Here is a 16339-nt window from a genome sequence, read left to right as displayed (position 1 = left end):
AGCTGGAAAGGAAGGAAGGGAATCATAGCACCATTTGTTGGCCTGATAAGGTTACACACACCCAGAGAGTCCCCAAGCAGGGGACATGGAAAGGATACCTAGACTCTTTGGAACCAGGAGAACAAAAGTTCTCTCTTGCCTAAGTCCTCACCCACAAGTCTGAAGATCCTGTGCAAAAATTTAAGGAGTCAATGCTCAGCCTTCTGCCACCTATAAGCTGAGGAAAGAGAGCTAGTCGTAGCCATTGTCCACGGTGAGCATCAGTTTTCTTAAGTAGGGATGTCAGCTGTGCCAGAACATGGCACAGTGGACCTCAAATACCCCAGAGAAGGATGCCAAGAGAATTAAGAGTTGGATCTATTAAAATAATAATAATAATAACTTTTAAAATGTTTAAGTCGGGAAGTATAAAACTATCCAAGCAATTCCCCAACCCAGAAGGAACAACAGTCCACCTGATAAACACTCAGCCCAGGAAGTCAGCGGCAGGACAGATGCACAGCTGGCCGCCATGCTAGTGCTGGCGGTAACAGTAGGCGCCATAGCGGGTGTGGGAATCTGGGAAGCCAAAGGTCCGTACTCCAGGCTCAGGGGGGCCACAGTTAGGTCTGGGGTGAACGATGGGGTAGCGGGCACTTCCGTCTGCCAGCCAGCCAGCATCACAACGATCCAGGCCACGGAACTTCCAAGCAGCAAAGAGCTGGCCCACCGTGGAGATCTGTGCGTCATCCTGCTGACAGGCCTGCCTGGCCTCCAGCAGAGTCAGCTTCTCAGGGGTCTCCAGGTAGTACACCTGCCCTGTGGGAAATGGACCATTTAAGTGCTGCTATACAGGACAGAAAGCAGCAGAGCCTGCCACGGGCAGGGAGGAATTGCCTTATGGGAATCTGTACTGGACACTTTGAAGGGCTACCTTTGCAGGCCTCATCCCGCCATCATCCCGGCCGTAGGACTGGGGTTGCTCTAGTCATTTCTGTACGCCCCAATTGCATTCTGAGTGGGCACCCACCCAAAGTGAACCAGTCAGGCCAGGTCAGGCAGGCAGAGAAGGGCAGAGGGTTCTGGAAGCTCCACAGGCCCTCCCTCAGGCAGGGCAGGCCTGTGCCCGGCCATTCCACTCACCCTTAAGGGCAGCAGCAAAGCAGAAGACGTCATAACGATGCAGGCGGGGATGGCGCTGGCCATAGCTGCGAACTCCAGGCGCCAGACCCAGGCCTCCACAGGGCTGCCGGGGCAGCGCTATAGGGTACTGCACGGAGGCATCCCGTAGCCAGCCTGCATTGCACCAGTCTAGGCCTTCCTCCCATGCTCGGAAAAGCTGCTCAAAAGTGGCTACCACAGCACCCTGCTCCCGGCAGGCCTGTTGGGCCTCGTGGAAGTTGAGCTGGTAGCGACCTTCGCGGGGCTGGTAGGGGAAAACCACACCTAGAAAGGAAGGAAGGAAGGTCTCAGAGGAGTCGGAAGGAAGAGGCAGGAGCTTCTCACCCCCACCAAGATGCACTGTGCATCCAAAACACAGACTCTGCTGGCTCAGATAGCTCAGCAAACCTCCGAGTTCCTGTCCACTACTTAAGCCCAAGAGGAGCCTTCCCCCGCCTCTCACCTTTCTCCTAAATGTGAGCAGAGTTCCCAGAAAGTATATATTGACTTGCAATTAATCCATCAAGCGACATCCCTGACTGTAGAACAAGATAGAAGACAAGACCATGCAGTTGTGCTTTGGGCTCCAGGAGGGAGGCTTGGCTCCTCTCACAGTCCTACAGGCTGTCTGTGTCCGCAGGCTACATCTGAACATCCTCAAGTATACATTAATTTACCTGTTAACTGCTTAAGTTCCCGACACCAAGCCCATAAATCACTTCACCCTCATGGCTTTGTGTGGTACTGGGCCTGTAGTGAGCTCAAGGCTTAGTCTTTTAAAACGTTCTGCATTTGGGACACAGGTGAATACTTTTGATTTATGAATTGGTTCATCTCTCTAATTGTATTTGTTGTTTGTTTGTTTGTTTGTTTGTTGGGGAAAGGGCATATGTATAAAAATCGAGAGACAGCTTATAGAAATCAGTTACCCTTTCCATCATATGGGTCCTGGGGATTGAACTCACATCACCAGGCTTAGCCACAAGTACCGTTACCCACTGAGCCATCTCCCAGGCCCCTCTGAGGCAGTTTCATTTTCAGACCTGACAGAAAAGGCCAGCTGTGTATGTCATTTAGTGAACACACATTGGTTGGTTGGTTGGTTGGTTGGTTGGTTGGTTGGTTGGTTAATTGGTTGGTTGGTTGGTTTTTGAAGAATTGGGCTGAATAATTTCGTGTCAACTTGACCAAAGCTAAAATCTTCTGAGAAGAGGGAACCTCAATAAGATCAGGCTGTAATCAGGCCTGTAAGGCATCTATTAATTAGTGATAAGGATGAGAAGGACCCAGTCCACTGTGGGTGGGGCCACCCCTAGGCTGGCAGTCCTGGGTTCTATGAAAAAGAGAAAAAAGCAGACTGAGCAAACTGTGAGGAGCAAGCCAGTAAGCAGCACCCTCCATGGCCTCCGCATCAGCTCCTGACTCCAGGTTCCTGCCCTGCTTGACTTCCTGTCCTGACTTCCTTGGATGATGAACAGAGCTATGGAAGAGTAAGTGAAATAAACCCTTTCCTCCCCACCTTCCTTTTGACCAATAAGAACCCTAACTAAGACAAAGACAGAGTCTTCCCATGTCACCCAAGCTGGCCACAAACTTGAAACCCTCCTGTTTCAGCCTTCAAAGTATTGAGATTTGTGCCACCAAGCCTGGCTTCTTAATGGGGAAATGTCTTAAGAGAATAAAAGAAGCCGGGTATGGTGGCTCATGCCTAGAATCCCAGCAGTCGGAAAGCTAAGACTGGGGATTGCCATGAGTTTAAGGTCATCCTAGGATATAGAGGGGCACATAAAAACTGCAGGAAGGGGTGGGGAAAGCTCTTAAGTAAGAAGCCTGAGGCCAAGAACAGACACCTAGGGCTTTCTTCTTAAGGTCGCACACAGCCGAGCTGTGGTGGCGCACGCCTTTAATCCTAGCACTTGGGAGGCAGAGAGGCAGGTGGATCTCTGAGCTCGAGGCCAGCCTGGTCTACAAAGTGAGTTCCAGGATAGTCAGGGCTATACAGAGAAACCCTGTCTCAGAAAACAAAACAAAAACAAAAACAAAAAGAAAGTCACATACGTTCCCCTCAAAAATTACTATGTGATGGTTCATCTCTGTAATACCAGAACTCAGGAGACTGAGGCAGAAGGATTACCATGAGCTCAAGACCACTCTGGCCTACAGCATGAGATCCTGTCTCAGAAAACAAAAACACAGAGCAGGCTGTGGTGGTGCATACCTTTAATTCCAGCGCTTAGGAGGCAGAGGCAGGCAGATCTCTGTGAGTTCAAAGCCAACCTGGTCTGCAAAGTGAGTTCTAGGACAGCCGCACAGAGAAACATTACTCAAAAAAAAAAAAAAAAAAGAAAAGAAAAGAAAAGAAAAAAGAAACAAACGAAACAAACATGTTATCGTGCACGTTTGAAATTTTACTTTATAAAAAGTTATGTGTTTGTTTTTGTTGTGAGCTGGGTTGAACCCAGGGTTTCATTCACACTAGCTGCCGTTCTACCATTGATGTATATATCCCCAGCCCAATTTAAAATGTATAAGTATCATTCAGTCCATATCAAGACAGATGAAGCTAAGGGGCCAGGAGGAGACCCTCCTTGGCACATGTTATTTAGAGGCAGAACCTTGAATAAATGTGACCCTGTGGCCAGACACCTGACACAGCCAGGCTGAGGGGCACTGAAGCTCATGGGCCCCAACTGGGTGGGGGTTGGACGGTACAACAGTTAGTGACTGTACACCTGGTCCTACCCTGAGTTCTCATTCCTTGCAGCCCCAGGGATGAGGGCTCCCTGTCTCTCTAGGTTAGCCCTGACGACTGTTCCCTCTGATAACCCAGCCGTCTAAATGAGCAGATTAGCCCTTGCTAGGCCCTGCAAGTGGCAGGGGCGGGGATCTTTTCCAGGAGGCAAATTCATTCTCAGTTCTAAAGGCAGGTAACAAAAGAACTGCTATCACTTGCCCACTTATTTCCTTGTTTGTTGGAACCATGGTTCCAGGGATGAGCCCTGCTTAGGGGCCAAAGTTGGGGTGGGGTGAAATGGAGTTAAAGGAGCTCACTGCTCCCCCACCCAAGATACAAAGGAGCCCAGGCTACAAAGAGGTCTCAGACTGGGGCCACCAGATACCTGGTTCACTGGGTCTGGCTGGTTCAAAAAGCACTACATTTTCTTCTAAAAGCACATGGTTTTACATAAAAATCCAGAGAATCCAATGGCTGGTTATATAGTTCACCCATAGACCATGTACCTAGCTAGCATGCCCAAGACCCTGGGTTCTTACCCTCCACACCACACATACAAAATTTCATACTTAAATATGAAAATCTAACAGCAACAGGCCCGCATTTTTAATTGATATCACAACTAGCCTAAATTAAGTGGATTCTTTTACATGGACTGGGGTTCAGCAGTGTACCCCAGGCTCTACCAGTCCCTACACTGTCAACCCCTGGTGACAAAGTTGCCTTGTTGACAAGTGCCAAGTGCCACATGTCACCTGACCTGACAAGTGCCTTGTTCATATGTCTTGCTGATTAACCTTACTGGGACCTCAGCTCTGGTCCCTATGAGCTATGGAACCAGCTCCTATTTCTTTCTTTCTGAACAGGACTAAATGACAGGGAATAGGCCGCAGTGGCTTCTGGAAGTTGCTCCCCGAGTTCAAACCCCAGCTCTTCCACCTAGCAGCTACATGACCTTAAACACATTCCTTGATCTCTCCTCATTTCCTCCTCTGAAAAACAAGGGTCATGATGCCACGACAGCTTCCTCTCAGGGTTGTTTTAAGACTTAGCCATGCTTACCTGTGTAAAGTACAAAGGCCTATATGCCTTCTCTGGGTCCTTTCCCCCTCCCTCGGGTCCCAGAGGCACCATTCAGGGTCTCACCCCGAAGCTCCAGCTCTACCAGGCCACTCTCGTCTTCCAGGCCATCAATGACCTCACAGCGGTAGCGCCCAGAGTCCTCCAGTCGAAGGTCTCGAAGCTCCAGTGAGACTTCCTGCTGTTTGTCCTGCCTCAGTTGAACTCGCCCTTGGTAGTCCCCAAAGGAGCGGTGTCTCTGCCCGATAGCCACCAGCACGTCCTGCTCTGGGGCGCCATTCTCTGACAACTTCCACCACTTCACACGCACACGTCGCGGGGATGCCAGGGCTGGCTCATAGTGGTAGTGACAGGGCAGGGTCACGCTGGCTCCTTGGTGACTGAACAGGGACTCCTCGGTGGTCTCCACCACTAACTTCATGCCATTGAATAGGCCTGGGGACAAGGTGGGGAACAGATGGGACAATGGTCTTACAAAGCCACCCATACCCTCTTCCCAAGCCTCAAGTGTGGTAGGATGCAAAAAGAGCCACCTGCACAAGATCAAACCTAGCCAGAATTCTGGCATAAATGCAGGAAATGATCTCCAGGCCCAACTCCTTATTGAGGTGCTATTGGCACTTGTTAGTTGCTGGGGGAAGGAAAAACATTTTCTAGAACCTGCATATCACAGCAGAAGCCAGGACTCAGGCCTACGAGCCACCCACCTTCCCCATAGCCATTGCCCAGGGTTCTGCCATGCAGACCATTGGAATAGTAGAAGCCATTGTAGAATGGAAGTCCCCAAACCCAGGGAAGTGGCGAGAGAAGGACAAGGAACAGCAGGCCCATCCTGGCCAGGATGGTGGCAGTGCCAGAGTATCTTGAATAAGGCTGGGCCCTGGGAAAACTGCAGAGAGAAGAAAAACAAGCCAATTAGAGAAGCCCTGCTCTATAGGGCCAGGATCCCTCTGTTCAGCACCCTTCACACACACCCTCAATAGCACATCACAGAGCAGCTCCGTGTGCCAGGACACAGTGCAGCACGCAGCAAAAACAAGCTAGAAGAGAGTCTGCCTAGTGGGGAAAACTGCATCCATGGACAGAAGCGCAGGAGAAGCGTGCCCAAGCTGTTTGAATTTCAAAGGTTGCGAATAGCAAGCACTTTTTAAGGAAAACAGAGACCAGAGCAGAACAGGGCAGGGCGAGTTTCATGTTTAGTAACAATAAGTCTGCACTGGAAACTTTGTTTCAACACTGAAATGTCTGATGTCTTCAGAGGGGAGGACTGTAACATTGTGGCAGTCTACTTTAAAGACTAGATCAAGGTCAAAAATCATTTGTGGCGTAAGATGGCTCAGTTGTAAAGATGCTTGCTGTGTGGATGTGACAACCTGAGTTCAATCTCCGGCAGCCGCACAAAGGTGGAAGAGAACCTATTCCACAATGTTTTCTAACCTTAACACAGGTACATACACAGGTGCACATGCATACACACAAACACAATGCACACACATACACACGAACACATGGGCATGCACACACATACACACATATATACTTCCACATGCACACATACACACATACATGTACACATGAACACAAACACACACACATGCACACATACATATCAACACATACACACATACTCTTTTAAGAAGTGTAAAAACAAACCAAAAAATAGAAAGCACACCAGGGTTTCGTACAGCGCAGGCTTGCCTCAAACTGAGCATGTAACAGAGGGTGGTCTTGAACTCTTGATCTTCCTACCTCTACCTCAAAAAATCTTAGCAATCAAAGAATAATATTTTAAAAACAAAATAAACAACCTACAGCTCATGGGCCAGCTGCATCTTTTGAGTACCCACCAACATGAATGGTTCCCCAAAAGTGTTTGTTTGTTTGTTTGTTTGTTTGTTTGGTTATTTTGTTTTATTTTATTTTGTTTTGTGCACACCTATAATCCCAGTACTGGGTAGGTAGAAGCAAGAAGGATTAAGAGTTCAAGGCTATCCTAGATCATAAATGGAGTTTGTGGCCACCTGGGCTACACAAGACCTTGTCTAAAGATGGGAACACCCAAAGGAACATTGGGGCTGGGAAGTTTTTGAGGTGGAATGAACAGACTGGTCCTCTTAGGAGGGCGTGGACACTAGAAGGTAGCCAGGGATAGGCATGAGGAATGCTCTCCACTTGTTCCCATGCATCCCAGGTCCGCTGTTGTCATGTATCTGTCCCGGTGGGTCCCTTGCCCTGCCCCTCCCCCAGCCTTCTGCGAGGCGGTGATGAGATGTGGAAGAAAGAAGATGCCACCCCTCCCACCCCAGCGATCACATCCTTCGTTGTCTCTCAGCAGCCTCCAACTTCTCTGTTACCCCAATAGTTCTCTAGTAGTGACCCTTTGATTAAAATCTCCTTGTTGCAACCATCTGGAGTGGATTCTATTTCCTGCCCAGCCGCTAACTGACACGGGAGAAGAAGGAGCTGAGAGGGACGCTGTCTGAAAGCCTTGGGAGGAGGTGAACCCAGACGCCCTGCTCTCCACCCCGATAATGCAGAAGAAAGGCTTCAGAAGGGTCAGACTCACGTCTTAGAGCCAGCCTTCCTGAGGCAGGCAGGAGGCTTCAGTGCAGAGTTCCCCCAGGCTGTTGCAAATAGAACTGTGATTATAGCAGAGGAATGTGGGAGGATGCTCAGGGTGTTATTTGTGCCGACAAAGCAAGACACAATTGCCACACTGATTGCAAACATGTGGCCTTATGGGAATGTCTGTGTACAAGACCAGAGGAGGCAGGGGCTCCAAAAAGAAGGGGGTAGGGGAGAGGGGAGAGGACAGAGAAGGGAGAAAGGACGGGAGAAGAGAGGAGGGAGAGGAGAGAGAGAGGGGAGAGGGGAGAGAGGGGGAGAGGGGAGAGAGGGGGGAGAGGAGAGAGGAGAGAGGGGAGAGAGGGGAGAAGGGAGAGAGAGGGGAGAGGGGAGGGGAGGGGAGAGAGGAGGGGAGGGGAAAGAGGGGAGAGAGGGAGAGAGAGGGGAGAGGGGAGAGGAGGGAGGGGAGAGAGGGGAGAAAGGAGAGGAGGAAGGGGAGAGAGGGGAGGGGAGAGAGGGAGAGAGGGGAAATGGGAGAGGGGAGAGGAGAGAGGGGAGAGAGGAGAGAGAGGGGCAGGCAAAGTAAATACTGACCTGTGAGGGCAATCAGACTCTGGAGGGAACATTCTTGGTCCCTGAACTATTAGTTCCTGCTGGAAAGGAGGAATGGATGCAGAGGGAGCTGAAGATCAAAGCCACTCTTTTTTTTTTTTTTTTCCCTCTGAGGCAGGGTTTCTCTGTGTAGCCCTGGCTGTCCTAGAACTCACTCTGTAGACCAGGCTGGCCTCAAATTCAGAAATCTGCCTGCCTCTGCCTCCCAAGTGCTGGGATTAAAAGCATGAGCCACATAGGCAGCTATGCTATGCACCAGAGCCAGACAGACCCTGGCTGACACCTACAAAGCCTCCTGATCAGGACCTGGAAGAGCCCTGTTCCAAACCATCTCCATCCCTCTGTATTAGTGGACAGTTTTTCTCAGGACCCTCATGGGTGCCACTATGCAAGGACTCTCTGAGATAAAGGGGCATCACACTGGCATATAGCCTCTACATATTCTCCTGCACACCGCGGGGTCTTCTCTAGATCACTGATTTCTAATTCTGTATAATAACTGTTATACTGTGTCGTTCGGGGACTACTGACAAGGGGGGAAAGGTCTATCCTTTTTTTCCACCTGGCTATCTCTCTGTGGTTGGTTGAGTGTCCAGATGCAGGTATCAGAGGCTCACTGCTCCTCACTGTGTGAGTCTGAGCTATGTCTGCAGCTGTGAAGTGGAGATCATGATAATCTTCACCTGGCTTACTTCTTCCCAGCAGGTCTCAGTTTCCTCCTGCAGCAATGGGCTTCTAGATGTGGGCAAACCAGCTTAAGAGCAGAAATACCCTGTGCAACAATGTCCAGGCCTGCAGTGAGAACTCCAGGAGAGGCCGTGTCCTGATGTTCTTTCTCCAACCTGCTAAGACCATAGCAGGTAGAGATGGAACCACAGCCCCCTCCAGCCTGGACATCCTCTACCTACAATGGTCTAGGAACAAGTCCCCTTGAACTTAAACCACCACATTCTGAGTATCTGTGAACACAGTTCAGCCTTGCTGTGTTGAAGACTCTTTTTTGTTTCGTTTTTCAAGACAGGGTTTCTCTATATAGTCCTTGCTGTCCTGGAACTCACTCTGTAGAACAGGCTGGCCTCGAACTCAGAAATCCGCCTGCCTCTGCCTACCAAGTGCTGGGATTAAAGGCGTGCGCCACCCCTGCCCGGTCCTGTGTTGAAGATTCTTAACTTCATACTCTATGACATTATCTTATAGGCTTCTGTGTATAAATACTTGGTCCCCATTTGATGGTGCTGTCTTAGGAGATTGTAGAATGAAGCTCAAGCACAAAATCATAAAACTAATTGAAGACATTATGAGATTTGGGGGTTTGTTGTGCCGTATGTGTTCAGGTGTTCATGGAGGCCAGAGATGGTGTTGGATCCCCTATAGTTTGAGTTACTCAAGATGTGAGACAACTCAAGTTGTGAGACACTCAAGATGGGTGCTGGGGACTGAACTTAGGTCCTCTGGAAAGAGAGAAAGTGCTCTTTACTGATGAGCCATCTCTCCAGGCCTGTGACTTTTATTTATGTATGTATTTAATTATTTAATTTTTCATTTGATTGCATGGTTCTCGAACATGAACTCTGTAGATGACCACGTCGTATCTCCATGTCAAAAGGTTAGACAAGCAAGCAAAAGACCCACAGTATCACATTCTCGAAGGACTCGGGGACAGAGGGCAGGTCTTTCTGTCATGGGACAAGGCTTCCTCGTTCCTGATGAACTCCCTAAAGCGCTCTAAGATCATTAAAAGTCAGCTCGGTTTTCAGCACACATGGTAACTTACAACTCCAGCTCCAGGGAATCCAGCACCTTCTTCTGGCAAATGTGCTACACAGAGATACATGCAAGCAAAACACTCACACACCTGAAATAAAGAGATCTCTAAAAAGAAGATGGAGAGGAGGAGGAGGAGGAGGAGGAGGAGGAGGAGGAGGAGGAAAAGAAGGAGCTAAATTTGTCCAAATGAGATGTGTGCCCAGGTCCAGGTAGACCACACGCCTGGCATGCAGGATGTCCTAGGTTCAACTTCCCGCCTCTATTTTTTTTTTCTTTTAAATTCAGGATTGCCTTGGAATTTCTTCATCTGACCCCTGGGTTTATGAGACGGCTTCCTGTGCTAAACTCCCTTGGGCCAGTCACATGGGTCATAACCCTTCACCCTGCCTGTATCCTTGTGTTGCTATGGTGAAAGCTGATTTGGGAATTCGATTTAGCAAGGATTCAGAAACATGTCCCATGTGTTTGCTTTCTGAGCTCTGGACAGCAACCCACAAGAGTCCGGGTGCCGAGGCACACCTAAGGATGTGCTGAATGAAGTTAGGTGCTTTGTGCCAGCCTTTATCAGAATTCACACAACAAACAGCAATCTGAGGAGTACCTCAAAAGTCAGAAATTTCCAGAGGCTCAAGTACTGGGGAGAGCCACTCCCGCGCCAGTGCGATTCCCCACTACACTGACCTGGTAACCCTTCATTCTCTCAGCCAAAGAGAAGGTAGCCACAGCTCAGAAACACTAGAATTCTACGACAAGCTTTCCCTTCCAATAACACAGAGAATGAGTTCTTTTCCAGCCTCGGAGACCTTGAAAACACTCACAGCCTCCAGCCTGAGCCCCAGACAAGCTCCCTGGTTTTTTAAATGAACTTCTCATCTAGCACCTTCTCCTAAAAGGTCCCAAACCATAACTGTGGAGGAAATTTTTATTCTCTCCATTCATTCCACAAGTAAACAGAGACATGAATCAACTACCCCAAGGCCACACAGCCAGAAAATGACAGAGTAGAATTCTTTTTTGTCTGATGTGAATTATGACCTGTCCTCTGACTGTCAGCACACCTTCCTGACTACAGTAACACCAGTGTCAAAACCATCGTCTCCACGGTACAGACAAGAAAACTGGAGCTCAGTAGAGCTGAGATGTATGTCTTAAGGCTCCCGTTAGGGAAGAGCTAGGAACACAAATATTGCCTGTGTCACCACCACAAGCTAGGTAGAGTTCTAAGCAATAAAGAAATCAGAGTGCTGCTGGGCCTCGGAGTCACAAAGGTGATGACAGGCACAGGTGGGACTGCAAGTGACAGGGGAAGATGGAGCAGGAAGATGAGTGCTTACTTATTTATTTACTTTCAAAATAGGGTGTCATGTAGGCCAGGCTGGCCTTGAACTCTTCATGTTGCTGAGGGTGATCTTGAACTTCTGATCCTCCTAACTCTGCCTGGGATCACAGGTGTGTGCCACCATGTCCTGTTTTGGGGGTGCCTGGCATGAAAGCCAGGGCTTTGTGAGTGCCGGGCAAGCACTCTGCCGACTGAGCCATCATCTGAGCTCTGGGTGTTCCTTGACCAGTAGTCAGGAAGACTTCCAAGAAGATGGGAGCCTTGAGGATTCTGGGAGAAGAGCATTGCAGGGAGAGCTCAGAAGCCAAAGAGGCTGGAGCAACCAATGCCGATGTGGTGGCCAGACGCCCTGTCATATATCTCTCCCTTGGACTTTTTAAAAAGGAAGGACAAAGAATCTTCAGAGGAGGCATTGTGTGAATCTTATTTACACCCTTCAAGGATGGCTCTGAGTGACTTCTGACCTCCAATCAAATGTGTGTCATCAAATCACACACACACACACACACACACACACACACACCAAACACAAAGAACAGTCTCCCCTGAGCCCTTCTGACCTCAGCTTCCCTGAGCACCCGACCCCACTCCAGTCTGGCTTTATTAGCACTATACAAGTAAGAGAGTCTGAGGCTAACCCTGCAGCCTTCTTCCACCAGGGAGGTGTCAGGACCAATAAAAGAAGTTAGCAAGAGAAGATGTGCCCAGCGCCCAAAAACCACATGGCAGGGGAGAATTCATAAAACCCGAAGATTCCATTTTACTGGCTTTGAACTGAGGCTCTCCTACCTTCTGAGTAAACCTGGGCAAGTCACTTGGCCTCTTGGAATGTGTGGGGCCTCCCCAATTCTGAGGCTGAAGACAAGGGTGGCCCCAAAATGCTAAGATTAACCACAGAGCAGAAGCCTGGGTGGGCGTCAGAAGCAATGTCTAACCACCTCTATCACTGCAGGAATAGGCAGCTACTCCACCCTGTCTCAGCGAACAGCTCCTTCTGACGTTGACACCAAAGCTTCGACACTTGGATTCTGTTCTGGCTCTGTGCACTTACAACCAGTCTGCCCCTGAACAAGTGTCTGAGCCTCGTTCTCTTCATTCATAAAAGGGTCCACACTGCCACTCAGAAAACACTCTTTGGAACCTCAGCAGCAGTGACTGTTCTTAACAGCGGGTGATCTTTCTTCTTTCTGAGCAACTGGGAGAGAGGCAGCCACGCTAGCTTCTCTTCACAGCTGAGGAAAAGCTGTGGATCCACAGCTTTGTTTTTATCTCTGGCTATTATCTGAGGTGTAGAGGAAATTCGGGGAGCCATGATCACCAGGCCTCTGCCGTTTTGGGACACTGCTGCCCAAGAAGCGTCCAAAGAGAACAAAATTAAACTGAGTCTTGACAGGGAAGGGACAAGATGCCACCTCTACCTTAGTCTCGCTGCGACTGAGCCACTGTTGAGTATTAGTCCCTTAGACACCGGTAGAGGGCAGGATTGCCCCCCAGATACACTAGGCTAGTTCAGGATGAAATTTGACATCAACGCCCCCTTAAGAATAATAGGCTTTACCAAACCTTTGAAGTTCCGCCACCATCACCCGCCAGAACGGGCGTTTTCCACCAGCACTCCAGGCCTCCTGGTGCCAGCCGCTGATGGGAAGCAGATCGCTTTGGGTCAGCACCCTTTCTGACCAAGCAGAGGTGCTCCCTGGGTCAGCCCTGGAGGCCCTTGTCCCAGCAGGATCGCAGGTGTCTGGTGACCACCCAATGAGGTGGGGGTAGGACTGGATCCAAGGGATTATGCCTTTCCTCCCTGGCCTTCTCTTTGGATGTGACCAGCTTGCACCCAGAGTTTGCCCCAGTGCACTCCTGGACGTAAGGCGCGTGCTCCAGGTGCTTGCCAGGCATCCTGCATTTTTATCCCCAAGTATTTAAAATAGACTAAAAGCACTGCATCCTCTGCTCAGCCCAACGCAGGTTGGACTCAGTTCCCCCACTTCACCCGCCAAGGTCTCTGGTGGCTGCTGCTGCATCCCACGGATGCCTGGACAGAGCTGATACGATCTACGTATCAGCTCTGCGAGCAGCGACCCAGGACAAGGACAAGAAGGTAAGAGACCTCAAGGTCCTGGAGGTTCGCTGCGGTTTTACTTCTTGGTAGTTCCCAAAAGGGTCGCTCGCAAGTCAGCCACCCTTACGCTGTTGGTGACACGGCAGATGAGTCCCTCAGTCCCTTCTGCCTCTGTTTCCTGTCTCCTATCCCCACCTTTCTCTCGGCAACCGCGGGGTCCCCTAGGCGAGAAATGAAAAACATGCATGCATAGATCCCCGAAACACAGCCACCCCCAGCCACGTGTACCGTCCCCAGCAAGCTCTTCGAAGGCTCAAACGCTTGGGGCCACAGGCTATCCAGGTCTGATGCAGCAGAAGAATTTGGGATCTTGAATGGCCCAGAGGAAGCTGCTTCCAACAAACACCGCGCTCCCACCGGACCAGCCCCTTAAAGGTACACGGTCCCTTTCCCTCCAATCCCAAAGGCCTGGCCCCCAGGGAGTAGCTGCTGTTAGAGCTGGAGTCCAGACTTGAAACCTGGAGCTGCTGGTTGGAAGGAAATGGAGACTCAGGAGTCGTAGCTGTCACATCTTGGAGGAGGAGTTGAAAGAGAGAGATGGCAGAGAATTGTTTATAGAGGTGGGAGGTCCCATTAAAATACCCAGGCTTCTAAAAAGGGAAGCCCCTTCAGCACTCTGCGGGTGGCCTGTGACTGCCCAGGATAGTTCAGGAGTGAGTTATCTGTGCCTGCTTCTCCAGAGCTGAGGGACCACCTCCGCCAGAGGCTGAGCGGAGATAAAGGCTAGCCACACACACAGACCCCAGGAGGTCCTGGGGGAGGGGGTAAGCAAGGATAGGAGGGGCGCTCCTCAACAGAGGCCTCTTGCAGCCACTGCTCAGGATGCTTCTGTTTGGACAGGGTGTTTTCTTTCCTGTCCAAAATGACCAGGTCCTGGCCTGCATGGCCTAGTTGTTTCAACAGAGAAATCTAAGGAGGTCTTTCAGCGAGGGCTGAGAGAAAGGTCGCAGGGTCAGGAGCCCAGGGTTTTCTAAACACAACTCCAGATAGCCCTGACTCCGTGTGTGTGTGTGTGTGTGTGTGTGTGTGTGTGTGTGTGTGTGTGTGTATGTGTGTGTGAAAGAGAGAGAGAGAGAGAGAGAGAGAGAGAGAGAGAGAGAGAGAGAGAGAGAGAGAGAGAGAGAGAATGTGTGTGTGTGTGTGTGTGTGTATGTATGTGTGTGTCCCAGCCAGGAACAAACCAAAACACCACTTCTGTGGTCTAAACTAAGTTGCCTCTAAAATGAATACCAGGCACATTGGCAAAGGGAGCTGTCCCCCAGCAGGTTAGGGAGGAAGTGGAGGCCTGGAGGTACTAATGAGGAAATAAACAGGATAAGAGTACCAATGAGGAAACTTCCCAGGAGCCTCTGAGGCTGTGGCTGGGCCAGGCTTGGCATCTGTGCTGTGTACTCCCCTGTGGTCCCAGCAATGTCACAGATTCAGCCTTCCTGTTTCCACTTTATAGGTACCAGGGCCCAGTGTCACTCTGAACTAAGGCACAAGCAGACTGTCCGTCCTGAGGCTTTAGGTTCCAGGCCTCTCGCCCATATTCCAACCAGGAACAGAGGAGGGGAGGCAGGCTCAGAGCTAACAGCCTCTGGTTTTGGAAGCAGACTTGTGGTCAGCCAGAAGGGTCTCTATTGTCACAGCAAGTGGTCTGTAAGCAGAGAGAATATCAAGTATGGCCGTCTAGACTGTAGACAGGGAAAGAAAAAAAAACGAAACAAAACAAAGTCAAAGTGAGGAACTCTAAGTTAGGGTCCCAGAAAGGAGCCGTTGCCAAGGCTGTAGCCAACACTTACAAGATGACATAGAGGAAACCAAGAAGCAAGCTTGGGCAGTACTCGTCTCCCACACCATCCACCCACCTGCCCAGCAGCCCAGATAAAAAGTCTGGCCCACAGAAAAGACTGTGTGGTGTGAGCCAGGTGGGGAGAGGTGTCACTTCCTCTCCTGTGTAGTGGGTCCCAGGAGGCGAAGCCGTCCCAAACAGTATGTCTAAAAGGATGCTTCTCCCATTGCCTGCTGGTCCCCAGGGAAGGCCAGGATCAGGGCTGGGGTAGTGCCCCCCCCCAGGAGAGAGGCCAGCAAAGGCTATGAAGACTAGATTCCTGAGTTCCAACCACACACTGAACTCCAGTGAAATGCTCAAGGAAGGCTTCTTCCGGCTGACATGCCCACAGGGCCCAGCAGTCTCCCATCTCTCGTTTAAGGTGAGAGCACCACTGAGCCTCTCACTCTGCCCTACCCACAAGAGGCCCTGGCCACAGTGGACAGCTCTCAGGAAGAAGCACTCTCAGCGGAGTGTCCCTGCTGTGCTTCCAGACAAACCTCCTGGCTCTCCCTTTAGCAGCCTAGCAGCCACCCTTCTGCATCCCAGAGAGCCATCGTGTGGCTCCCGGAGCTTGGCTGGGACTTAAACCTTGAAAGCCAGGGAGGCTGTTTCATGCAGTCTCCTCGCAGCCAGCTAGCCACCCCTCTCCAAGGCGACCAAGGCACGGGCCCGCATAGCTCCTACTGGCCACTTCTGCAGAGCAGGGCACAGCCCCCCTTTCCTGCCACCAATGGACTCAAGGAAGCAGCATGCTATTGCCCACAATCCTATTTGGCAACCCCTCCCCCTCCCTTCCTTTCCACACAGCACCCTCCCCTCCCCCTCCCCCACCCCACCCACCATGCCCAGTCTATTATGGCCCTTTTTCTCTGAAAGCCAGGTTTGTTGGGTTTCTATTAAAAAAAAAAAAGTTCCCAATGCAGCACTCCCCAATACAAAGAAAATGGAACCTCCCAGAGCAGTATAGAGGTAGAGACGGGAAGCCATGAGTCAGGCTCGGAGGACAGGAAAGCCTGCTCCTAACTGTACCCACCCCCAGTCTCCTGTTCTTAAACTATTTGCGGTCTGGTGAGTGACTTAAGAGTGTCAGGCTCTAGAGGACAGGGGCAAGGGTCAGGGCAGGGGGCAGCACCGGGCAGTCTGGCTTGGACAGGGTAATGAGGAAGC

The 16339-nt window shown here is 50.5% G+C and overlaps 1 protein-coding gene across 1 annotated transcript; it reads right to left on the bottom strand.

Annotated features, from left to right (window-relative positions):
• Nucleotides 1-405: 405 nt before the first annotated feature.
• Nucleotides 406-15945, bottom strand: Hapln3 (hyaluronan and proteoglycan link protein 3). Its single transcript, XM_052160351.1, has 5 exons — nucleotides 13585-15945; nucleotides 5662-5843; nucleotides 5021-5389; nucleotides 1123-1425; nucleotides 406-798 (listed from the first exon to the last, which is right to left on the bottom strand). The coding sequence occupies exons 2-5, from the start codon at nucleotides 5783-5785 to the stop codon at nucleotides 515-517; spliced, it is 1080 nt and encodes a 359-aa protein (XP_052016311.1). The 5' UTR covers nucleotides 5786-5843; nucleotides 13585-15945; the 3' UTR covers nucleotides 406-514.
• Nucleotides 15946-16339: the final 394 nt, after the last annotated feature.

Source organism: Apodemus sylvaticus, chromosome 1, assembly GCF_947179515.1.
Source record: "Apodemus sylvaticus chromosome 1, mApoSyl1.1, whole genome shotgun sequence".
NCBI classification, from domain to species: Eukaryota; Metazoa; Chordata; class Mammalia; order Rodentia; family Muridae; genus Apodemus; species Apodemus sylvaticus.
Note: the sequence above shows the minus strand (reverse complement) of the source record. Positions and strands in the feature narration are given on the sequence as shown.